At 42.5% G+C, this 25648-nt stretch overlaps 1 protein-coding gene across 3 annotated transcripts; it reads right to left on the bottom strand.

Moving 5' to 3' along the window:
- LOC139054140 (valacyclovir hydrolase) lies at positions 1-24959 on the bottom strand. Of its 3 annotated transcripts, XM_070530746.1 has the most exons (6): positions 24683-24959; positions 24521-24618; positions 9048-9214; positions 4360-4513; positions 1905-2160; positions 1-178 (listed from the first exon to the last, which is right to left on the bottom strand). In XM_070530746.1, the coding sequence occupies exons 1-6, from the start codon at positions 24796-24798 to the stop codon at positions 88-90; spliced, it is 882 nt and encodes a 293-aa protein (XP_070386847.1). In that variant the 5' UTR covers positions 24799-24959; the 3' UTR covers positions 1-87. The 3 variants fall into 3 exon arrangements, with proteins under 3 accessions (XP_070386847.1, XP_070386849.1, XP_070386848.1); XM_070530748.1 differs by lacking the exon at positions 9048-9214 and having other exon boundaries at positions 24683-24958; XM_070530747.1 differs by lacking the exons at positions 24521-24618; positions 24683-24959 and adding an exon at positions 24053-24104.
- Between the last annotated feature and the right edge of the window lie 689 nt (positions 24960-25648).

Below are 25648 nucleotides of genomic sequence, written 5' to 3'. Positions count from 1 at the left end.
TAAAAATCCAAATCATCAGTTTATTTGAACCTTTTGCCATGAGGACACAAAATGGCAATCGTGCTAGTTTACCATGATTCAGTCATATCAACTGATCAAAAACTCAGTAACAACTTTGTTGAACTCGTCAGCATACTTGAAGTGCAGATTGTGCTTTCCATCAGGAACCAAATATAGTCTGGAAAAATAATTAAGAAATTAATTATATTCAGTATTTTACTGTAATGAAACAAATGTGTCATGCAAGATACCCCGTGTCACTTAATATAAGTGGTCAACTTATAATCGAATTCCGTTTTCACTGCCAGGTGAAAAAATGATAGCAGGGAACCCTACAAAGAAAATCACATATTTAAGTTAATACACTGCCTTAGTGCATCGAGACAACATGCAAGTTGATTTGAAATAAAAAGCAATTACTATAGAACAATACAAAGATGATTACCGCCTCCTACATACAGCCCTTCTAAAATACAGGCCACTTCGAGCCTTCATCATATATGTCGTTCGGCTGTGTCGTGTGGTTACCATGGCATTCCTGACAGTCCAGACCTCTAAATGGTCAGTATGAGAGTTCTTTTCAGCCTGCGGTCAACTTGGCGATCACAGGCAACATAGCCTGTGCAATTCTGACAGAGTGTACCTTGAGCAAAACTTATCAAATGTGGTTTGCAAAGTTCAGTGGCTTTTGATAGTTCAGATGTGTTAGTGTTGAGTGTTTCAAAATTATACAGTTAAATGCTATACAGCTAAATGCAATGCGTACTATTTTCCTTATTTTCCTCCTATGCAATGTTTATGTTTATGCACTAAACCATTCTTAAGCTATGCAGAAATGCGGACACTAACTCAGGCAGATGCACACTGTGAGTCATAGACACAGCAATGTCATGAAGACAAAAGCAATGTTTAATCGTTGTTGAGGAAGGAATGGGGACGACAAGTGTGACATATACCTAAATACATTTAAGGATTTTATAGCCCTTGTGTCACAGTGGCACATACCTTTTCTGGGGAAGATATTGGCCAAGAATGGGCACATACCCAGTGGCCCAAAAACTGGGTAGTGCAAATATAACAAAATTAATGAAATCAAAGATGCCATTGAGTATTATGTGGTATTCCACGAAGAGGTCTGTGCATTTTAGACATTAAATTTGCCGGTTTCATGTTGCGATTAATTGTTTGATTACACTGCCACTACTCTGTCAAAATTAAACGATGCTATTCGGCCCGACTTGAGAACGAGCCTGGGGATCGATGCCAATAATGCTTCACATTAAAGATACAGAATTTTACACATAAGATTCCTGTGCTTGGCAGTAGCTAACCTTCCCGCGTGATTAGGATACACATCTAGAAATGGTGCTTTTGCAAAGTTCTGTACACCAAATACAGCTCAGCCCTTGCTTCTGCAAGGGCCGAGCTGCATTGTTTTCAAATAGTAATTTTGCATTTATTTCACATAAATGGCATGAAAACGTATTCAAAGACCTTAACTCTTTAGCAGACGTTGCTGTACAGAGGCTGCTCACTGCTTCTTAGGACTCTGAAAGCAAGCACCTGGCTGTGGTCACACAAGGAACATTGGTACCTTCTGTTTCTTGTTTAGAAAGAAGCTTTTACTGCAGCTCTTGGTCAAGAAATGGCACTAAAATTTTTACGACACCCAAAAGGTGACAAACAAAATTTTTTTTAAGCACCATGAGCAACACAGGACACCAGTGGGTAAAGGAAGCTGTAATATTCTCTTAGCTTTTCCCCCACGATCCTTGAACCCAAAGGTCCTCCCACAGCAAACATTTTACAGAACAATGTTTTAATCTTCACACTGTTGCAAAAAAGAAAAAAAAACGTGACAGTGGCACAAGCAGAAATTGAACACAATTAGTGGGTGCTCTTACTTTGCTTTTGCAATGTGTTGCAACAAGTAGAGAGCATGATGCATTGGCACCAGTGGGTCCTTGCCTCCTTGCACTACCAGCGTTGGGCACCTTATTAGTGGCAGCTCCTTGCGGCACACTTCGCCATGGTTTTTGTGCAGTAGGTCCTGGTAAAAGTCGCAGTATCTGGACCACAGCTGGCGAAAGTGCTCAGTCCCGTACATGGATTCCATCGATGCCCGCATCTTTTCGCTCCATTTGTCAATGTTCCTGGTGGCTGAAACAGCATCATGGCAGCTTTTGAGCTGACAAGCAAGTAAACTTACAAATGACAGCTCATATGAAAACTGACAGGCTCAGAGTTACCTGGTTAGTACTATCTAAATGGCTAGAAATAACATTCATCACCCAACACAGGGACAGTGGTTTGGATCAGGCTGTGCTAAGAGGTTAAGACTCAAATGTAGCAAGCAGTTCTTAGGTTTATTCTCACCATATCTAGCAAATTATGCTTGTTTCTGAGTATAGATATCAAAGCTTCAACCTGTAAACTCATATTATGATGCTACTAGCGAAGCCTGCAACAGTTTGAACTTCTTTACTCATAGCTTGAATGGTTAAAGTGCAAGTGTAATGAATGCATAACCAATTGCAAGCACAACACTTGGAAGTTTAAACATGTAATGTACTTTGGTACCCTCCATTAGTATATAAAAATAAGGTTCCTTCTTCCAGTAGAATCCTGGGATTTCTTTAGTGCTTCTTGTGCACCAGACAGTCATTCTAAGTGGATGTTAAAATATCAAATTGTAGTTTTCAAAGCTACCATTTAACAAGACAGATGCTTTGACAGTGAAATGCCAAATATAGAAATGAAGGTCAGTTATTCTTAATGAATAAAGGCAGAAAATAATTTTAAATAATTTTGACAATTAAATTTCCCTGAAACACTGATTTGAAAATCAGCTGTTCTAGATCCGTGTTCATTAGCAGCTCACCTCGCATTTGTAACAAATTTAAGTGTGCATGCGCGCTAGAGGGATGATGAAATGTTCTTGGCTTACTCAAAAGATTACGTAGCGTCATGAAACTTTCAGAATATTCAGCGCACTCGCTAAGAAATTCAATGCCTTTACCATGTCATTTTTGCAAAAACTTAGACCATTTAAAAAAGTTTCCAATGCTGGTTACTGAAATACTGCAGTGTTGTTCCTAATGCTGGGCAGTACCTAAAGTGAAGGGTGACACACACAGTGCTAACAACCAGTTTTTATTTTGTATCAACTGCAATATATAAATAAATATATATATATATATATATATATATATATATATATATAACACAATGCACAAACAAGAAGTTGCAGTTTTGCCCAAAAGGCAAAACATTGACTGCGATAGCAAATTAGTAGACAGCTGTACGAAATAAGGATAGTAGTTTTATCAGCCGTATGAAGTTGCAAACATGCGCTTACCAACTAAATTAACAATCATGGTGTCACGCATGCACAGGCAAACATAAACACACCTCACTCGAAGACCGCGCACACTCGCTGTCAAAATGCTGGCATGAGGAAGAGCAGCAGCAGCAGTGAGCAAATTGACCTTCGCGCTGCCTCTCGCTTCAACGCGAATTCAGTGGCGAGAACACAACGCACACGAAGCTATCAGCACTCAGCGAGCAACTAGACTCTGTAGCCATCGTATATCGCTTTCAAGATCGGGCTTGCATGCCCGCACACAGCCGCTGCAGGAGTAGAACAACGCACCCCCTTCCCCCCCCCCTTCTCCCCCGGTGCCTTGAGCGCGATGGAAGCCGGAGCACTTTCTTCCCCCCTTCATCCCCTGCACGAGCGAGATCGAGCCACCATCCTCGGCTCACAATCGCACGCGTTCACTCACTAGCATCATATGGTGCGCGGCTGAGATGTTATCGCACTTGGAATTTATGTAGGACATTATGGTGACACTGACAGCGGAGGCGGTGGCAGAAATGCGCTTGGCATGTCCATATAATTGCTATCGCAATAAAACAACATTAGTGATTCATGTGTCAGCATGCCCTCCATATCAACACATTTATTATTTTTTAAACAGGTGACAGCCCTCAGAGAGCAGTGAATTGCTCGATACTGTTTCGCTTGTGCATTATGTTACTCCTGCAGACTGCAGTCGATAAGCAATAAAGATTGCTTGTTAGTATAAGTGCTGTGTATATTGTTTTTCACTCTATTATCACTCTATTATTATTATTACTATTATTTCACTCTATTCACTCTATTATTCACTCTATTATGATCGGTAGGTACATTAAGCTATGCCCCAGCTGCTTCACCTTTCATCAGCATTCATTCATTTGCTGCTGGGTTTGCGTAAGCAAAAGCTGTTCCTGTAATATAGATGAGAGTTAAATTTGACAGATACATGCATGCACGCATGCACACACACAAAGTGAAAATGAAGTAATTGCTCTCACCTTCGAGAAGCTGAACATCATGCTCAGTGACAAAAGCATTACCTCCAAACGCAACAAGTTTCTGAATGCGCTCTGGGTACATGGCTGCTAGTATCATGCCAGTGTTTGCACCATCACTCCAACCAACGACAAAATATTGTTTGTGGCCCAGTTTCTGCAAATAGCAACACTGATGTTAATTTATTGCAAAAAAATTTTTTTTTCATATACAGCAAGAAATATTCGTTCAGCTTACCATTACCATTACTTAGGATGACTCAAGATACACCAGCACAAACACATGAGGATGCAGAAGCATTATGCATATGTGAATTCTTCTCTTTGTCCTGATGATTGGATACTAGCGCTGAGTTACTCTACAAGCTGTGTCTGACTGACTAATCCAAAATGTTTTTGTAAAGCAAATCACTAATATGTCTCACAGTTAACAAGTATCACAAGATGTCATAGGAACCACAATATTCCTTCAAATACTGCTGTTCATGCCTTTCATGTTTCTATTCATTAAGAAAAATGTATTAGGGAATATTTTGCAAAGCAATAGTGATCACGAGAGTATTAGAGCAAGCACCAATTCTCGTGTACAGTTTATCTCAGAGGCTAATGTATTGAAATATGTGTGGAGGAAATATAAATAGGTCTTACACACTAGTGTCACATTGCATGTAAGCATTACTGTATTTAATAGCTAAAAGCCCTTTACAAATTACACACAAAGTTTGAAGTATGGGAGTCTATGGAAAGCAATACATTTTGGAGGGTTTTTTTTTTTTGCAGTTAAAAATGATTTATGAAAGAACAGTATTGATCTGCAATAGTCCAGGGATTTTACAAAGTTCAAAGACTCTGCTTTCAGCTCATCATGACAGTGTCCTCTTAAAGCAACATAAAGTTGTACCAAAATTGCTGCCTTCATAACACAGCCACAACAAAATCAAATGCGAAATTATAACTACAGTTGGACCTCATTATAGTGAAACAGCATCCAATACAAAAATACCTTCGTGATATCTAACATTTGCTACACACCCGTATCGCCAAGAAACATGTATTTGCTTTGTTATATTCAAAAATTTATTACATCTGAGTTTGTTATATTTAGGTTCAGTTGTATATGCATAGTGAGCACTGACGGACATGCCAGTGGTGGCGTCTTTGCTAAGTGCACTCGAGAAAGGAGGTAGCCGCCTGCCGTAATTTTTTGTGTCGTTGCTCGTGCTTCTCTGTTTGATTCATGTTTTCGGGACGAAATAAGCTACACCCATCGCATATGTGTTATGGCCAAAGCTTTAAGGCATGTTTAAGAACAATTGTTGCATGGTGGAGTGCTCAAATACCTATAAAAACTTGCCAGCAACATGGTTCTAACCATTCCCAACGAGGCTTTATCAGTGGGAGAAATGGCAACAATCGATCGTCACCATTAGGTGGAAAATTTTGTGTTCTCGTGCTTTCTTCTGTCATACCGGTGTTTGTTGCACTAAATCATGCTTCCATGGAAGCGACGAAGTTGGTCACAGCTTACCCAAGTTTTGGTCAGGTTTGCGCACAATGCAGCATGCAGGTTAAGAACATTTTGTTTAGGTGCTGAATGACATTTACCGTTTCAACTGTTTGCCACTTCTTTACCGTGTTGTTCTAGCAGGACTGTAGTGCATCCCTTTGTGTGTTAAAGCTGCCAAGGCTTGCAAGGGCTGATTTTATTAATTTTATGTGGCCCGCTGAATCGTCACGCCAACTTTCACACAGTTCATGTTTTTGTATCTATTTTATGCATGCCTTCACAATTGCTGAATGGTTGCTAGTTGCTTCATACAGAATTGTGGATTTTTTTTTAGATACAGGGTTTTTGCATCGCCTCATTTGTAAGGGGCCTAAATCACGCTGTTTATCAGAAAGACTGCAGGCAAAGGCTTCTTCAACAGCTTTATTATTTTCGCCCGAGGACATCTTTGATGTTGTAGTTGCTGGGGAAATGTGTTAGAAAAGAGGTACCTCAGGGCAAGGACTACTGTTAGCTGCTACATATGGTATTACCATTTCACTTTTACTGAAATGTTCATGTCAGGTTTGTGAAGTCATTACACCTTAACACTGTCTAAGCAGACTTACCAAGCAAAGTGATTTCTTTGTACAGCAGAGTACCTTTTTTGCATGTATATTTTATACTCAATTGCATTCTTTCTTATCATCTTTTGCGGTGTAGGAGTACAATGCCAATGTTGCACAGGAGTAAAGCCAGCCTTGCTGCCAGCGCTATCTACCTTGGCCGGCACTGCTCTACATTTAAATATATTGCGTGTCTTCTCTCTTCCATACCATTACAAAAAAAGGAAATACTCATAAGTTGGTGACACTTTAGCTTTGTGAATTCCCAAGCTGGTCACTAAGCAAATTTCAAATTGTGAAAACTGCTGCGGGAAAGGCAGTTTGTCCATATACGCAGTAGAATCGCATCGGTGGTGCAGGGCTAACTAGTGCTTTTATTCACCCATGCATGTTATGGTTATGTAGAATATATTTTAAAAAAAACTATGAAGACATTGAATTAGTCAAGAAAGCTAAGTGGTTACTTAGCACAAGCTCCACTTCGTATAACTGGGCTTCGTTGTGCTTGGGTACGGGGCGCATGTTGCACATAACATTGTCTATATATCTGCTCCTATAAAGACCCACGCCTTTCCTGCAGCTGTCACCGGCGAAGTAGCAGGCTGGCACCCGAAAAAAAGGAAAATCATGGCTTCAGCCATCCTTACTGCAAAATGTTGTCGCCTGCTACTGTATCCCGAGTGTACTCTCGAAAGCGCTCTCTAGGTGGCCGTCAGTGGCACCTCTATAGGTGGTGCACTGTGCGTATAAGCCTACTGGTGAGCTGGAGTGTTCACTTAAAAAGTGGCTGCACATTTTTCAATATGAATGGAGATCGAACTTGCTGATAAGATGCACACCTTGGCTATTGGGCCAAGGTTGGGACTATAGTTGGTTGCACATGTTGAAGTTGACACACTACTGGGCCAAAAGAACTTATGCAAAAGACTTGCCTGTTGCCGTGTTGTGTGTGTCTTTTTGTATGTTCTTATGGCTTGGAGCATTTAACTTCAGGTTTGCTGGTTCAATTTGAACACGTGGTGCATGTTTATACACATCACACAGCTGAGCTTACTGGCTGTACATGGTACTCTACACACTGCTAGTTTCATCACAAGACTTTCGAATACTATTAAAGCTCACGGGCTACCGCATGATGGTGAAGTGGCCTTGCAACACTTTTAAAAGTAGGTATCAACAATCCCAGTGTATGAAGGGGCATCTCTTTCAAGAAATTTCTCCTGCAGGAATTTGTTAGACATCATGTACCAGCAGATTTATAAAAAGTAATATGAATTCCTATAGAAGATTTACTTTATTTTTTGTTCTTCCTAGCACCCTCATATCCACAATATTCCACTGTGAAGGCCTTCCAATGACCAGGCTGCTTTGTAGCATTTTCTTATCTTTTTTTTTTATCAATTTCACGTTGCAGTTTTCTTTCACCAAGTTTTTCATAGAAACTGCTGTGATGCTAAGGCTAGAGCTGGAGGCAGAGAAAATAAAGATTAATTTAGTGCGACAAAGCGCATACCTAATGTCTATAACGTCATCTGCTTGTAATGATAGCAAAGGCACTGTACTTCTAGCTGCAGATTGTGATATTAAAGTGTTCTGAAAAATGCCTTTACCATTGACAATTCTGCTGTTAGATGCTAAAGGTGCGCTTCAATACTTGTGAGCAATGTGCTATGTACTACCACATGCCTTGTAGCTGCTACAATGCTACACAATCTTTATGGAGCCATTCTTGAACATGCATGCTTGTTTCTGTGTTTAATGCGTGATTTCATGCCTCACAACAGCATTGACTGCAACAGGATGCCTTTGTTTCCGTCCTTAAGCATTTGCTTTCCCTGCCACTGTGCTCGCTGCTGGTAATAGCTCCTGTTATTTGCAAGCTGACACTAACTGCTTGTGAGATGTGAAGGAATGCTGCTAATACACATTATGCCCCTTTGATATTGGACACCCAAACACGATGGTATGGATGTGAACAAGTCACAGGGAAGGAGAAGCAATTTCTAGGGAGTCAGCAGACATGTTTTGTCTGCATATATATTGCGGCTCACAATATACTGAGCTACTGGAGACATCTGCACGAGTGGCAATGTTGAGGTGCCAATTTGTGGCACAGGGTTTAACTATAGAGGACCTAAACCTATTACTGCAGTGACCAGCCATATTATATTTAACTGCTGGTGTAAAGGGATGGCAGTGACATAAGTGTTACATGCACTCCATTTTTATTTTTTCTGTTGACGAAAACAACTATGTCACAGAAAGATAGTTCAAACGCATTACAGTTGGACAAAGTACCAAAAGATGTGGCTACCAGTCTTGCTACTGCCATCCATGGCTACAGGTAACCTGATGTTCTGCAAACGGTAATATGTTTATGGAGAAGCTAAAGTATTTTGTCAGTTTACTGCTGCACGTGGATGAGCAACAGTTTACATAAGATGTTCCTGGCAACATCTGCTAGCAAAAGAGCAGAAATCTTTAGCATCTTCAACAACCTTGCCAAGCTCCTTTAAAGTCAAGTGCCTTGACAAGTACATTTACACAAAAAAGAATAATCAGGATAATGATAAACTTACATGCAAGACTGCAGCTATCACTCGAGCATCTCTATGATAAAAATCAACAGGAAAAGTTCGCTCTGGTGGTCGGCTGAAGCCATAACCAGGAGGATCCCATGCAATTATTGTGAACAACTGTTTGTTAAGCTTTTCAAGTTGAGGTGCAAAGTCCGTGCGGGTGGAACCTGGAGGAGAATACAAACAAAAGTGACATGTGTGTACTCTTGTTCCCAAGATGTCAGTTACAGCTGCACATGGTAAACATATTTCTGAAGGGATCTGAAATAATTCTAAACAATTAAAATGTGCCTATTAATGTTCTTCTGCAGGATTTCTTGAACTTTTGCCTGCTAAATGACTTTTCTTGATGACATTAAGATTAGCAAACAAATCTGCAACTATTGTCATTGCAATGTTTACTGCCATCAAGAATGCACGCGTGGCAGCAACTTTATATATAACAACATTAAGGGACTTCAGAAGGGATGAGCAGCTGACTAATGTGTTGAACTATGGCTGCCTCAAGCTTTGCTGTTTTCAGGCAAAGCTTGTATAGCCTCACTCGTGTTGCCATCGGTGTTGGTGTTGCCGTACGAAAAAACTCAAGCCGCGCGAAAATAAAAATTGCTTGGCAGGCTACGGATTCGAACCTCCAACCTCCGGGTTGCGAGACCACCATGCTAACTGATTCAGCCACTGTTGGTTTTTTTTTCTTTATTGCATGAAATTATCCGTACTGTCAAACCAATGCGGTTACATTACATATGAACATACATGAGAAACAAATTCACAGATAGTATGCAGTCCAATGACAGTTCAAAATTCTGGCAAACAAACACAAGCGTCCAGACGCGAAATCCATTCAGGGACGGGATCATATGTAGCCACCACACTACAGACTTGAGCAGTCTCTTCTCGGAAGATAGACCTTGTCGAGCGAGGTGGCTCGGCATGTCTGTCAATCATTCGACTTCTCCATAATGAAAAAGTCCTAATAACATAAACAAATCGTATGGTGTATTACTGGTTGTCTTTTTGAAAGGAAGGAACCGGATACCATAATATGTGAGAGGAAAGTCTTTTTTGATAGTTCTTTGTAAAATGTCCTAAAAATGAAATGCGTCACGACAAAGCATAAAGCAATGTTCTATTGTCTCGGGTTGATTGCAAAGTCTACAATTTGTATTCCAGGGTACATACAGTCTTTTTTCCTGATGCCACGCTTTAACTGGCAGTGTGGAGGTGTGCAGCTTAAAGAAAAACGTTTTCGCTGCTGGCGCAATGCACATTCTACGGACACGGCAAAGGACATCTTGACCAAATAGAGACAGATACGGCTTTCGGTACAGAGGTGCAGGGAAAAGGTTATCTATAAGTGCTACATTTAGCAACGTGCGATTAACGGTAAACAAATATTCAAGGGTGAATCTGGCTTTTAAGAATGAAATAGTGTCGACAAGTTCCTTTAGGAAGCCCCATAACGGTAGTTCTTGAGCAAAGTTTGTCATGACAAAAAGAAAAGGGAGGTGTGACGCAAGACGTGCTCGATTAACTGCGAGAAGGAATGGATGACGGACATTTTTAAGGTAAAATAGGCGCATGACCAATTGTCGCACAAACAAATGCACAAGACCCAGGTCTCCCTTTTCTAGCGGGAGAAAAAGGTTGTCCCTTCTCATGGCTTCCCATGATGAATGCCAAATAAAACATGCAAATATTCTATGAAATGCCTGGACATGGACACGTGAGCAGTGCAAGACCTGCAGAACATAAAGAAGCTTAGAAGCGAGAAATGTATTGCATGCCTTAGCTCTCGCAAATGGAGAGATCACGTCCTTGCCAGGTTGTCACCTTTCGATGGATAGTGGTTATCGTGGACGTCCAATGAGGTCCGCTATTATGGAAGTTATCGAGAGGCACTCCAAGATATTGCAACGAAGACTGATTCCAATTAATATTCGCGAATACAGAGGGAGTGAGCGCCCACATGCCTAGCCAAAAGTCTCTACTTTTGTCAAAATTTACAGTAGCTCCTGCACAGAAAGCGCAGGGTAGCGTTTATTGCCTTGGTAATGTTTGGCTTATCGACGCAAAAGAAGGCAATGTCATCTGCATAAGCTAGCACTTTAATTTCCTCATCGGCATATATGTATCCTTTAATGCTCGAGTCACAAAGCATGCTTAAGCAAAGCGGCTCTAAGTATATGGCATAGAGTAAAGGCAAGAGCGGACAACCCTGACAAACAGATGACTGTACTTGTATTATATCTGAGAGGGTACGGTTCACAATGAACTTTGTAGTGCAATGTTTATAACAAAGTGTTATACCATTGTATAATACATCCCCTAACTGAAGATGTCGCAGTAGTTGGAACAAAAATTCGTGTTGAACCTTATCAAAGGCTTTGGCGAGGTCAATCTGGAGAAGAGCTACTTGATCCGTACTACCCTCTATGTACTCAAGGACTGATCGTGCGATATGAACATTCGTCTGCATAGAGCGGCCTCAAATTCCGCATGTTTGATGATCACCGACTAATTTAGTAATGACTGTCGGCAATCTATTTGTCAGTACTTTTGCAAATATTTTGTAATCCACGTTAAGTAACGATATCGGCCTATATCCGTTTACCCTCTTTATTATTTCATCATCAGTGCTCTTCGGCATTAAGGTTGTGTGGCCCTGATAGAAAGATGGAGGAAGCTCACCATATTGATAGGCTTCCTCGAAAAGCTGCTCAAGAAAATGACACTGGAATTCCTGAAATTTTATATCAAATTCAGCACTACGGCCACCAGGATCAGGCATTTTGTTCTTCTGCAGCGTTTCGATGGCAAAATTAATTTCTTCTCGAGTTATTGGCCCATCAACGCTTAGTCGATCATCTTCTAAGTGTGGCATAAGTGAAATAAACTGATTAGCGTTTTCTTCGTGTCCATCCTGAGGCTTAACTGTAGTGAAAAGATCGTTATAATGAGCTTCAAATAGGCTTATTATTTGGGACGTTTCTGTGTATATAGACCCACCAGACTCAATTTCCAATATTTGCTTGGAAAGCGCGTATCGCTTTTTATCACCGAGAGCTCTTTTTGTGGGCTGCTCCTCTGTGAAGCGAGTTGTGCGTGAATGCACCATTGCTCCTTTGTACACTTCCGTCTCATATTTCTGTATTCGTGCGCTAACTGTATTTATTTCATCGCTATACAACCCTGGTTCCTGGCTTTTGAAAGCGTGCAGCTTGTGAAGTAGATCATGTAGGTAATGCTTTTCAGCTTTTTTTCTTTGAGACAGCTCACATGAAATGGCAATCGCCTCATTTTTTACTCTATTTTTTAACATTTCCCATTGTGCAAACAATGGAAGCTGTTGACATTGTGTTATTTCTAGCCATAATTCCTTCACTTTGTTTACAAAACTGTCCTCTCGCAAAAGTTGTGTATTAAGTTTCCACAGTTCTCAGTTTGGAGCAAACTTGCGAAATTTTCGGGGACCCAATGAAACAGCTACTAAACAGTGGTCTGTCTGTGAAAAGTACAGGCTTCACGGCGTAGTTGTGAATGTTAGACCAGAGATTCGTCGAAACATACACACGATCAAGTCGAGCATGAAAGACGCCTTGAAAGTGCGTGAACTGCACCCAAGAAGGTGTGTAGGCGCCCATGTCTATTAGATTGTGATCTTCCATTAACTGATGCAGGAAAGTAGAACTTGCTTCATAACGATTGGTTAGGTATGAGTGATCTCTGGAATGACAAACACAGTTGAAGTCTCCCAACAGTACCAAATCTCTGTCAGTATCTAGGAGCAGAGCAAGTGAGAGGAAGAAAGCCTTCCTGTCACTCACTTTTGAGGGAGCATAAACGCAAATAAATCACCAATTACGGGAATGAAAAGAGAGGTCACAGCATATAAGGCGGCCTTCCCCATCAACACGTAGCGACAATGAAGAATGATTTAACTGCTTTCTGACTAACAAAAAGCATCCAGCGGAAGCACCACATGCTTGGCTAATACACACCTCGTAATCAGGTTGAAAAGTTTGCAGCGCAAGGTTGACATCACCAGCAGACGATATCTTTGTCTCTTGCACTGCACCAACATCAACTTCGTGCTGCCTAAGCACATGTAGTAACTGCTGCTGACGCCTTATATTCCTCAGCCCACTATGTTGAGTGTCACTACACATAAGGGGAGGGTGAAGGCGGTAGCCATTTTGCTCACCTAAAGCTTTTGTGTTTCAGCGCCCTTGGCCACAAGTAAATCTGTGGTCTTGCTCCCTTTGGACTTCTTTGTGGCACTCTCCTGACTACGCTGATAAAACCGGTGTGGCACATTATCACTAGGAGAGGGAGTTCGCTGAGCACTAGAAGACACATTCTCGGGCGCTTGTAGTGCACTTTCCGTTGCTTCGTTGTTGCATGGTGCCGGACGTTTCCTTGCCTGACTTATGTCCATCGCCTCTTCCTCTTCTTCCTTGTCATCAGGGGGCTTTTCTTTAAGGCTTGCTAGGCCAAGTGGGCAAACTGAGTCATCCTCGCCTGTAGCTTCGCTAGTATAACTTGTGCTGTTGTGACTGCTTGGCATTGGCTTCAAGGATTCCTGGTCTTCGTCCCTAATGCCACCTGTAGTCTCTCCGGTGGCATCTACTACCTCTGTAAGAATCCATGAGATGGTCCAGTTGTGGCTCGTCTGCGCTATATTGCCCAGAACGAAGCTTATTGGCGTAGGTGGACATGCAGGCATCCATTGAGTGACCAAATCGGTGGCACTGTAAGCATCTCGGTGTTCTGCATTGTCGCCGAACGTGTCCCACACGCTTGCAACGAAGGCACAGCAGAGGCCTACCGGGGATAAGTACGAGGCATTGGTGTCCATAAATGGACATAATGTGCGGTATTGAGCTTATGGTCATAGTGTCCTTGAGCACCAAGGAAACCTCCCGGTTTGTTGTCACCCACTGCTCCATACCAGTGCATCTCCATACTTCTCTCTCCACGGACTTCACCTGACCATAGGCCTGGAACGCCTCTTCAACGCGTCGTGGTTCAAGGTGAGGTGGAAGCCACAGTAATTTAAGCTTGATGTTTTTAGTCTCCGGATCTATCACCATGCACTTCAGCCCTTTGACACGGAGCTCACCACAGGCGACGAGAGTCTGTTTTGCCGCACTACTAGCGCAAGTAACCATCCATACATGGATGGTTACTTGTAGGTACTTGTAATTGCAGGTGTCCGACACCTACAATATCTGAAGTATTCAATACCTCAAGCAGAGCGTCTCGGAAGTCAGGAGCACGGTATGGTCTGTCACTCAAGTCTGCATGAAGGAAAATAGAATTAAAAACATTGTTACCGGTTGGTAGACGTGGGAGGACAATTTTGTAACTTGCATCTTCGTTCAAAAACGGGGTCAACGATATTAGGCCTGGGGCCGATACGCTGTTTCCAGGAGAGAGCATTTTCGAGCAGTCGTTCCACACGGCTTCTTCTTCTTCTTGGCTGTTGGTTCATCATACACACCCTTAAAAGCAGGGTTTTGTATGCATGAAGAAGTAGATGCAGCGCCAGCCAATCCCAGCCGTCCCCTCTCTCTGGAGGGGAGGTGGAAAATGCTGTGATCACGTGTTCGCTTGCCTCGTGCCCGCCGTTTCCTGCCAGTTCAGGCCCGGCAGTCCGATAGGGAAGCTGCATTTGGTTTGTTCTGCCAAAGAGCAGGCTGCATTAAAGGAACGGCAGTGGGTGCAGGCCGTGTGTCATGCATTCGGCTGAAGTACAGGTGGCGTTTCATGAATGCCACCAGGAACCCGCTTGAGGACGGATTCGCTGTCGACATGCCAACCTTGCCGTGAGAGAACGTGAAGCCGAGCCATTACGACAACAAAGAGCCATGGATCCTGAGCTTCGCTTGCACCTTTGCTGTAGCGGAAGGGCGGTCAATTTTTTTTTAACTAAGCACTCTTAAAATTTTCAGGCTGTTTTTGATAATGCTACCCTTTAAAATGCCAAATATTACACAAATATTACACATAAATATTGAAATGGATTTAAGATATTGAGACATGAATTGTAAAGCTTTTTTGCTTTGGTGAAGACAAAATTTTTAAACTTCTTTTTTAGGTATGCAGCTGAAATTTTTTCAACTTATTTTAGGTACACTGTGTTTTCTTCTGAACCAAAACAAAAATTGTGGCTGTGATCACACCTTCAAAAAGTATTTTCTAAGATTGAGGCTCAAATTTCGACAAGTCTTCTCTTGGACAAACTTATCAATAAACACAAGTTCTGTGATAAACAAGCTTCTTTTGGTTCAGTAAGTGTGACAGATATTTGGGAACCACTCATAGATAATTTTTTTTCCCAGCATGCAACTGTTGTGAAATTGTTTTCCATGTCCACAAAAATGTGGTTTAGAGAAAAACACAAAGTAAAATTTTCGTTCCAGAGAAGTCAGGCCAGAATGCTTTTTGCAGTGTAACTTTCAATATTTTTTCTTCTGATTGCCTCTCGAAACTGTTTCTTTCACATGCTTACAGGTCTTTGCCTTCCACTTGTTCATTTTCGGCAGAGAGCCTGAAGCATGCATTGGCGATTTTATTGTCTGTCCTGCTCTGCACCGTATCGTAAAACCCTCCTTGTGTGACACCAAAGGCCTCATACTTTTATAGCATTATTCCCATTCGTTACGATAACTAATGGCACCATATACAGAAATTTTCAGTTTTCTCAAACAAATGTGACAAGTCAAATTCTTCAGAGACTGGTATGTGTTCTGGGTTCGCTTATTGAGGCGCTTTATGCCAAGCTAAAGTGCATATTTCTTTTCACAATGTGCTTGTAAAAGAAAAACAAAACAGTTGAGAGGTTTCAAGAAACAAAAAATTATGACATTCGCAAGCAAAATGGTGATAACCAGTGATAACCAATGACCTGCCATGATTGCTTAGTGGCTTTGGTGTTGCACTGCTAAGCACGAGGTCGCAGGATCAAATCTCGGCAACGGCAGCAGCATTTCAATGGGGGGTGAAATGCGAAAACACCTGTGTTCCTAATAAATTTAGGCGCATGTTAAGGAACCCCAGGTGGTCGAAATTCATGCGGAGTTCCCCACTACGGCGTGCCTCATAACCAGATTGTGGATTTAGCACATAAAACCCCATAATTTAGTTTAATTTAGTGACAAGCAATGGCAAAAGAGACAAACAAACTTTTCCCACCAAAAGTACTGCAGTATTGCGTGTGTGTGCGTGCAAGCACATTGCAATTCCCACAGGGAATTTGTACGAGGTGGAAATACAGATAGATAATTATTTTACATATAAGTAGCAAAAGCCAACATAAGCCAAAATTGTAGAAGACAAAAATGAACTTAAAGCAACGAATGACATCACATGCTATAATATCTCCTTGGAAAAGACGAGGAATGTGGGAGATGGAAATTCAAGACGATGAGCAAAACGTAAACAAGGTGAATGCAGGAGCCACTGTTCGACAAGTGGACTTGTCTTCATCAAGGCGACGTACGCTTTCCTCGCCGCAGTATATATAGGTGGGTTTCTTCTAAAGGGGAGAGGGTGTGAGGCAGGAGGGTACGGAAACGAGGGAAGGTGTGTTAGTGCGTCGAATTGAGAGTAAAGGAACGCGGTGCACAAGGTCAATGCCAGGGCCACCCCTCACTCCCCACCCCAGTCTTTCAACCCACGCATGTTAGCCGGCGTGCCAAGGTCGTCTGACACGCCGGCTGATAAAAAAAAGGGGGGGGGGGGCGATGGAAAGGAAAAAAAAAAGAAAAGAAAAAAGAAGGAGGGGGGGGGGGATACGCCAAGAAATCCAACTAAGTGTTGTCGCCTATAGCTTGAAGTTTAGCATAGCAAATAGATTCTAAAGCTCCCTTTGAAACGTTTATGCCGATTGGTTGCAATGTCTTGAACTTATGGATAAGGTATGATTCTCTGTATTTTCTTTCTCGTTGAGAACGGAAATTTGACTGTAAGATGTAGAGTTTAAGTTCATCAAAGTTATGACCTGGCTGGTTGAAATGCTCGGCGTCGGCTTTGGGAAGCTTTTTAGCTGTGTCCGCGCGGTGTCCGTTTAATCTGATGTTCATTAATTGTCCTGTTTCACCGATATATTGTTTCTTACAGAAGGAACATTCGAGCATATAAATCACATCCGAACTTGTACAAGTGAAGCTAGATTTGACTTCATGTGTATAACTATCTGCGGTGCTTTTAATTTTATTGTCACTTTGAAGGTGCCTGCAGGTTTTGCACCTAAGGTGACAACATGCTTTTATTACGGGGGAATGCTGTTGGCTGACTTTTGTGTGCACTAACATGTCTTTAAAGTTCCTGTTTCAGCGATAGGTAACCCGAGGTACATCCGGGAACGCTTTTCGCAGACGCTCGTTACTTGATAATATTGGGTGGTATTTTTCTTAGGATGTTGTTTATGTTTGAGAGTGCATTAGAATATTTTGTTATAAAGGCCAGCGGTCTGTCAGATGCTAGTGTGGGCTGTCTTTTCGCCAATTCCGACTGTCTCTCCAATCTTGACGCGGCATCATAAGCTCTATCGAGAGCAACTTCAGGATAGTTCCTTTCTGCTAGCGTTGTTTTAAGGTAATTTAGGTGGTGGATATAATTGTGGTCTTCGCTGCAGATTCTTCTTATACGTTTCGCTTGTCCGACAAAAATTCCTTGCTAGCAATGTCGTGGGTGATGACTGTTGTCTAAATATTGCTGGCTATCTGTAGGCTTCCGGTAAAGTGTCGTTCTCAGTTTTCCATTTTCTATGTAGACTGTCATGTCCAGGAAGTTGATCTGACTAGGAGAGTGGTGAGCAGTAAACTTAACACTCGGGTGAAAGCGATTGAAATGGCTAATTAAGTCGGTTAAGGCGCTTGTGCCGTGTTGCCATATTATAAATATGTCGTCAATGTAACGAAGATAGATGTGGGGTGTTAAAGGGTAGGATTTCAGCAGGTCTGCTTCAAGCTGTCCATGAAAATGTTCGCATACGTGGGAGCGAATGGCGTAGCCATGCTAGTGCCGAAAATTTGCAGGTAGTGTATAGAATCGAATTCGAAATAGTTGAGCGTGAGAACTAACCTAAGGAGCGATAAGTAAACTTCAGGAGCGTGCGCTTGCGGATTGATTGCGAGGGATCTAGAAAAGGCTTCAATTCCTTCACTCATGGGAATGTTGGTGTAAAGGCCAGAAACATCCAAAGTGACCAGAATCGCGCGGTCGGAAAGGATTTGGTTGGCGTTGATGCCGTCGATAATTCGAAGGAAGTGCGGCGTGTCTTGAACGAAAGATGGGAGTGTGGTGGGTATGTTTGAGAGGTGGTGATTTAAGAATTTAGATAGTGACTCAGTAGGTGTGTTGTTATTAGACACAATAGGCCGACCTGGGATTTCTGCTGTAAATATTTCTTCCAGCGGAACTTTATGTATTTTAGGAAGAAGATAAAAGCAGCCTGCTGTTTTGTTCTTGGGCATCATGAAGCGATATTCAGAGTGCGTGATTAGTTCCCTGGACAGGAGCTCTGCTATTGTGTTTATCACAATATTGCCGTAATCTGAAGTTGGGTTAGAGTCTAGTTTTCTGTAATGGGTGTGGTTGTTCAGTTGTTTAGAGGCCTCATTCTTGTACTTTTCTATAGGCCAGATTACGATACTGCCGCCTTTGTCTGCTGGTTTTATTACAATATCATTCCTTTTCGCAAGTTCTTTAAGAATTTGGTGTTGAGCGGGGGTCAAATTTTTGCGTTTCTGGCAATGCCGCGTTGACTCTAGAATTTCCTTCGATATCAGTTTTATGTATAAATCGAGGTCTGGGCACTGTTCGGTTTCCGGTGTCCACGTGCTAGGTGGTCTAAGAGAGTCCCTATCTTCTTTTCCTACATCTGCTCTATCGAAAAAGAACTCCTTTATGCGCATGTGTCGTGAAAACTCTGTTATATCTTTGTGGAGTTCGTATTCGTTTACTGCATTGTTCGTAGGACTAAACGTTAGACCACGTTTCAGGAGATCAACTTCTTCAGGGCTTAGACTCTGGGATATGTTTACTACATTGCTGCAGTGCTCTGGATGCTCGCCTGTAGGACTGTCGGTGGAGCTACGTGCTGCAGGGGTTACATTAGTTTCTTTGGGTGGATCTGCAGCTCTAATATCTTTGCACTGGTATTTATCTAGTAATTTTTCCTCCTTAGTTTGGTCGAATTGTTTCAGTTCTCTTCTTTCCGGTTCAGATAAGTTTATGCTGTCGAGTTGATCAGAAATTATCATAAGTTGTTCCTTGCAGTGTTCTTCGAGAATGTCAATAAGGGAGAGCGATGCATTTTCTAGGACAGCATTCCACTTTAATAATAGCCTGGAGGGTAAGGAACCGAGGGCGCATCTAACCTTAATTCTGAGACCTTTTGGGATTTTCCTCTGTTTAATGCAGCTAGTGTAAGTTTTTAGGTGAAATCTGTAATTTGTTTGTTTGGCGACGAGTTTGCGGGATTGGAGGAAAGGGCGAGGATTTGCTGCGGCATATATTGAATTAATGCAAACATTAAAATGAACAAGCATATTTATCATATTGCTAAATTCTTACACAAAGACCAGTTTTTAAGCTTTCTTAAAGGAAAAATAATAATGCAGGAAATCATTGGCCGATTTTGGTGCCCATCCCTCTTAGGGGGTTACTGAGACGATATTTCTGACTTTTTTTTCGTTAAATGAAGGTCCTAGAGTTCTAAACCCTAACAAAAATTCCGCATAGACACTTACGGCTGCTTACGAGTGGGAATGCGAAAGCATTATGGTCACTTAGGTGAAATGTTTTTTTCTGCTCGTTCCTTTTCCGCACAAGCGCTCGCCTGTGTTCTAATGGCGCCTTGGTAAGGCCCCAATGAAAATGCACCAAGCGTCTCAACGTGCTTGCCTGCAACAAGTTCATAACTTGAAGGACCGCTCAGTGGCATTCAATTAGACGTTAATGCTTTTTATTTTATACACTAATGACGTGGTGGCAACTCCTACCCATTGACTGCGTTGTCATGTATCCAACAATGCATGAACTAGGCCACACATTTAGCCAGCCAGATGGCTGCGACGTGACGTGCGCAATGACGCATGCACCAGGCACACATTAAATGAACCAGAACCGTGGAGCCGCTGGGGCATCGGGGAAGTGTGCTTGTCTCGCACCCCGGAGTTCCGGGTTCAATTCCCGCCCAGACCAAAATTTTAATATTCTTTTCAAAGGAATTAATTTAGTTCATTTACATGAACCTCCGTGAGAAATTTCATCTGAATTGGAGTATTTTTTTATGTGGTTTCGCTCCTTGCCATTGGCCATTTTTTGTACTATCATTCGGTCATGCCGCCAACTAAATGCCGCATTTTTGCGTAATGGGGCATACAATGCTTTTGCATTAAATATAGTAGTGACAAGCCTCAGAGCACTGTTAACAGTACAATGGCTTTTCTACAGCCAGTTTCAGTTTAATTTTCCAGGATACTGTGTCGATACATCACGACAGTATCCTCCTGGGAAATGAGACTGAAAATAGCTGTAGAAACAATATTATACGAAATTGTTAACAGTGCTCTGAGGCTTGTGACTATCTTTTTTTTAGGATTTAGAGGTCCAGGACCTTGATTTAATGCAAGAAATAAAGAAGTCTAAAATATCATGTCAGTACCCTTTTAATTTTAGACTATAAATGACATTGACCTCACCTGTGGGGCATGGGTATTGAATAATTTGGCAGGAAAAAAGTATAATAGCACATCATGTTTCAGAAACTAGACTTTCCTAAATCTGCATAGGTGACGAACTACATCTTTACAGTTTATTGTGTGGTGCAAACTTCCAGCATGTTCAAATACATTAGGAAAGGACCATTTTGTAACATCTTACAATTTATGCCTCCTTAAGAAAACATTTTTTTGTACTTCAGCAGCCTTAAAGGTACTACAAAATTTTGTGGGAAAGTGTATGCTGATCTTCTTTGTCAGGCAGTGAAATAAATGGTAACCATTAAAACACATTACCAATACAGCATCATGTGAAATCCGTGACCTGTTGTGAACTCTAATACAAAAGAATTGGGCTACATTTATACAGCCCCCAAGAAGTCAAACAAGCAGCAAAAATATTTGCACAAATTGAGGATGCGACAGTCTAAGGCCATAACAGTTCATGGAAGGGGTGCCTGCTGAGCCTCTAGGGCCAGCAATTTAGCTTTAGTAAAGGCTAGAACTTGGCAAAACAAACAAGTATGGTGTGCTCTCGAATTACAAAATGAAAGTAATTATAGAAGTTTAATATCTTCATATGACTCATTCTACATTATAATACAAATCGAATAGTGTTTGTTAAGCAATTCGTATTCAATAAGAAAATTCACTATTTGAAATTGTTGAACATTTGTTTTGCTCGAACACATCTGATGACACTTACTAGAGCCTTGGGAGAGAAAGACGAATGCAAGTGAGGACTGTTCTGAGTCATTCTGCTGCCGCAGAGCAGCGATTGCTGTGCAGATGCACTAGTTCCTGAGAAAATAAATGTATGGGGAAGGTAAAGTCTCAATAACTTCAGTTATTCAAAGAATACCTTGATTTTAGGTAGCCTATACACAGATTTATTGTCTTGATTTGGGCAAAGCAATTTATTATTTGGTCAGCCTCACCATACTTGGATACCATTTAAGGCAATGTTTAATGCTATAGTATCATATTTTGCTCCTTCAGTGAACACAACAATCTATGTGCATCTGGTGACATGTTTCCTTGTTACATTAACCCCATAAGTGTTTGGATGAGCTCCGCTCGTTGATGCAATCCTGGTTAATTTTGCTTCGGACGAGTTCAGTGCGCTAATGGCAATAATCCCATCTTCAAGACAATTTGAACAGACTCAGCACATCCACTTGTTTTTTTTTTATTCTGCTGCACGGGTGGGTGCAATGCCAGCGTTCAAAAATTGTGGTTCGTTCAGTCTTTTAATGCATTCGCATTCTTAGGGTGCTTCAAGCACTTTTCATGCGCTTTCCAGGGGCTCCAATCTATGTGCTCCAGATGCACATAGATTGTTGTGTTCACTGAAGGAGCAAAATATGATGCTGTAGCATTATGTATTATGTGTTATGTATGTATGCGTGCATGTGTACATTCATCTAACCATTTTCCCACCTACCTAGGTCACTGTGTAGTCCGTGGTCAAATGGTTTGGGGCCATAGGGCACCGGGCTACTGTGCTTAGGTAACAGGGTTCGAAATCAACCATCGGATCAAACTGGGTGACTGAGTATGTGGCAACGTATGCGCCACTTCTCAACAAACGTTTTTCATGCCAACATGGGTCGCTTTAGATGTGGGACTAGTTGGCAATGCTGTTCGAAGAAACTCTTTTATGCTGACTTGGAGCACTGCGTATGTGCCACTCGGTGAACCTCTTTGATGCCAACTTGGGTCACTGGGTATGTGCCAGTAGGTGCGTGCCGCACTTCAATGAACGCCTTCGACACCAACTTGGGTAACTAGGTATGTGCCACTGGGAATGTGCTGCTTTACTATGATGAAAAGAATTCCTTAAATTTCTTCGATGCTGAGTGGAATCGAATCTCCATCACAAGGGCTGTTCCTCAAAGACAGCAGCCCCGATGCATTAGCAGGCTGCACCACAAATGCATTGGGTATGTGCCGCTCTTCAATGAACCTCTTGCCAACTTGGGTGACTGAGTATGTGCCACTGAGTGTGCGGCAAGCGAGGGAACAATTATCAGCATTTGCAGGCACTGGCACACCATGCTTCTCGTCTCGGAGGCTGTGCGTGAACGTTTTGGCAGCGCCATTAGATGGCGCAGTGTGTAGAGAAAGAAACACGAGATGCATTACTCAGCATTCACACACACCCGCACAACATGCATATTGGAGGCCACGTGCAGGCTTCGTGGTTGCGGCACTAGATAGCGCTGAGACAAGCAAAAGAGGAATACTACTGCAGTACACACCTCATATGCAACTTGTTTTGACTGTGGCAATTTGTTGTGCTGCTATATTGATTCAATGCTAAACACATTACTGTCAATAGTCATCATGAGATGATTTCCACCGCTTTTTGCTTCCCCATCTGCACTGCATGTGCAATTTTGCAGAGCTCAGCACCTCCAAATATTGAAAAATCGCCCACACGAGAGGGCTGATAGCTTACTTGCTGCACCTACAAATTGGCAAGTGTGAAATCACAAGCAAACTAGCACCAAACAGTTTTTAGATTTTAACCTTTTTCAAGAGCAATCTTTTTGTGGGGAGGAAGGAGGAGGAGCCTTTATAAAGGACAAATAATTCATGGCACTAGACTGAACCCTACTACTGTGCTGTACACATGAACTGAACTACTTACTTAGACACCAACTCTCTATGTAAGTGGTCTTTTCTCCATCTCCTTGACTATCCTCTCCCTATATTGCAATTGTAATTTATTTTGCATAAGAGTGAGTCTGCGTTTGGTGACATGCTAGGCAAAACAGATAGGCAAGAACCATGGTGCATGAGTGCCTGCAAGCCTGCCATCCAGTGCAGAAAAAAAAATAAAATAAACGAATGCATACATAATGACAGGAGTGAGAGTATGGGATGAGAGGGAAGTAGAGTGGAAAGCAAAGAAGGAAGGATGATGCCATTAAAGACAGAAGCGAGATGTGAAAGAGATGACGATGACCGGAAGTGAAGAGAAAATAGCGACTCCCTGACGGAGGGAGGCGGAGTAGCAGGAAAGGAATACGGGTAGGATCAGGGGGGCGGGGGATGAAGCGCAATGTTATGACAGATCTTGAAACGCAAGACGTGTGAATGCCTTGGCGAATTCCCGGGACTCTGCAGGTGTGGTGGACAGGGGATTACGTAGGGCAACAGAGATGAATAGAAAATCCTTAATAGAAGCAGCGAGCAGAGACTCGCGGTGCCTGGTTGTCCTGCCATGAAGTGGCTCGGCTCGTCCGGACCTCTTGCCGACGTACTTACACTGAGGCTGACAGCTGGCAGTCGCGGAGGTAATCATCGAGGCGTCTACAGAGCACGTCGACTGTGAATGTCTTGACGCTCATCCAGACACAACCAGCCCAACGATGCTAGGCGTGCACGGTATGGCCTTCCTGCCTTGTCGTGAGTCCGAGCGCAAATATTTCACGAAGCCCGGCGCTGAACGCCATCGATCAAGTCAGTTAATTAGATGGCCTTAGCGAGGGGACCAGACAAGGCAGCAGCATTCAAGCAGAGGAAGGACATGCGATGTAGAAGAATCGTAGCGCCGTAGGACCATACTGACTTTGTGGCACGATACGAAGCCAAATGTGCGCCGAGCTTTAGCGACGACGCCGGCAACGTGAAGTCCTTGACTCCCATACCCCTTCCCGTCATAGTTACAGTGCGGCCAGCAGGAATCTTGTTCTCTTTTGCCGAAGAAAACAACCAACTACTACTGCTACTTACCAATCGCACCGGGTAGCAAGACGACCGGACGAGGCCCATTACCAACAATTTCCACGTGAATTTTGTAATCTAGAGCATCTACATAAACACGATGAGGTCTGGAAAGAAAACGGGACTCATGAGGTGATACCCGAACGAACCATGTAAGTTTTAAACACTTACTTGGACGTGATAGCTGGCTTCAACGAAGTGGAATATCTAGCTAAACTACACCGGTAGGGCTGCAGTAGTAAAGGACACGACAACACGGCTTTTGAGAAAGCGAAAAATGGGCGCATTGTTTGTCAGAAAGACTCACGTTACTAGCTGACAAGAAACTAAGACAGCAGGAATAGTTAAAACGGGGTAAGCAACAAAGACGACCTCAAGATGCCATTGATGCCACAACCAGGGACCAGCCATAGAATAAACTTGGACCAGCCGCTGCCAAAGCAGCCGACGTGGCCGAAGCCAAGCCAGTCCTAGCCACGCGCATAGCCTCTTCATGCTCACGATCGCCTGTCACTATTGCCATAGAGCTATTGCGGCCAAGCCTAGCCAAGCTATGCTATGCCTCCGAGCAAGCCAAAGTAAAAAAATAATGAGAGCACAGCACAACGGCAAAGCGACTGAACTAAAGACGATGAATTCCCACTAGCCACGAGTTATACCGTGGTAAATCCTTGTGAACTGTGGCCCAGAGGCGACTTCTACCCACCTGAAGTAACTGTGGTGCCGACCTCCCCGAGTTGTGCCCTGAAGCATCATTTGCTTACAACCTCGGAGCTTGATCGCTACTTCGCAAAAGATAGTGCCGGACGAAGGTTCAAATAACTGAAATTATTCTTACGCACAGGTTTCTTCAACTTGTCAACAACGTTCTCATTCGATAACGTGTGTAGTGTACGTTGCGCTTTAAGCCGTGCCTCTAAACTTTTACTTTCAGACAGTTGTAGTAGCAGACAAACATGCACACAGACCTGTCCCCTCACCTGCATTCCGAGGAATGCAACAACCTTATAGCATTGATGAAGCAGTGCTACGAAGAGGTACGTATATGTCGCTGGGTTAATGCTTTTGTGACATATCTGTGCTTTTACAGAACAAATGGGCAAAGTTCATTGGGGCCTGCAATGACGTCGACGTTGC

Source organism: Dermacentor albipictus, chromosome 1, assembly GCF_038994185.2.
Source record: "Dermacentor albipictus isolate Rhodes 1998 colony chromosome 1, USDA_Dalb.pri_finalv2, whole genome shotgun sequence".
In the NCBI taxonomy this organism is placed as follows: Eukaryota; Metazoa; Arthropoda; class Arachnida; order Ixodida; family Ixodidae; genus Dermacentor; species Dermacentor albipictus.
The sequence above is the reverse complement of the archived record's forward strand: the minus strand, read 5'-3'. Positions and strand labels throughout refer to the sequence as shown.

What these genes read in the sequence shown, in the direction of transcription:
- LOC139054140 (XM_070530746.1), bottom strand. Translation starts at nt 24,798, where the DNA reads ATGCGCCCATTTTTCGCTTTCTCAAAAGCCGTGTTGTCGTGTCCTTTA. An exon ending in CTTGCTACCCGGTGCGATTG is followed by an intron (nt 9,215 to 24,520) that starts GTAAGTAGCAGT and finishes ATTCTCCTCCAG; the next exon opens with GTTCCACCCGCACGGACTTT. An exon ending in TGATAGCTGCAGTCTTGCAT is followed by an intron (nt 4,514 to 9,047) that starts GTAAGTTTATCA and finishes TGCTATTTGCAG; the next exon opens with AAACTGGGCCACAAACAATA.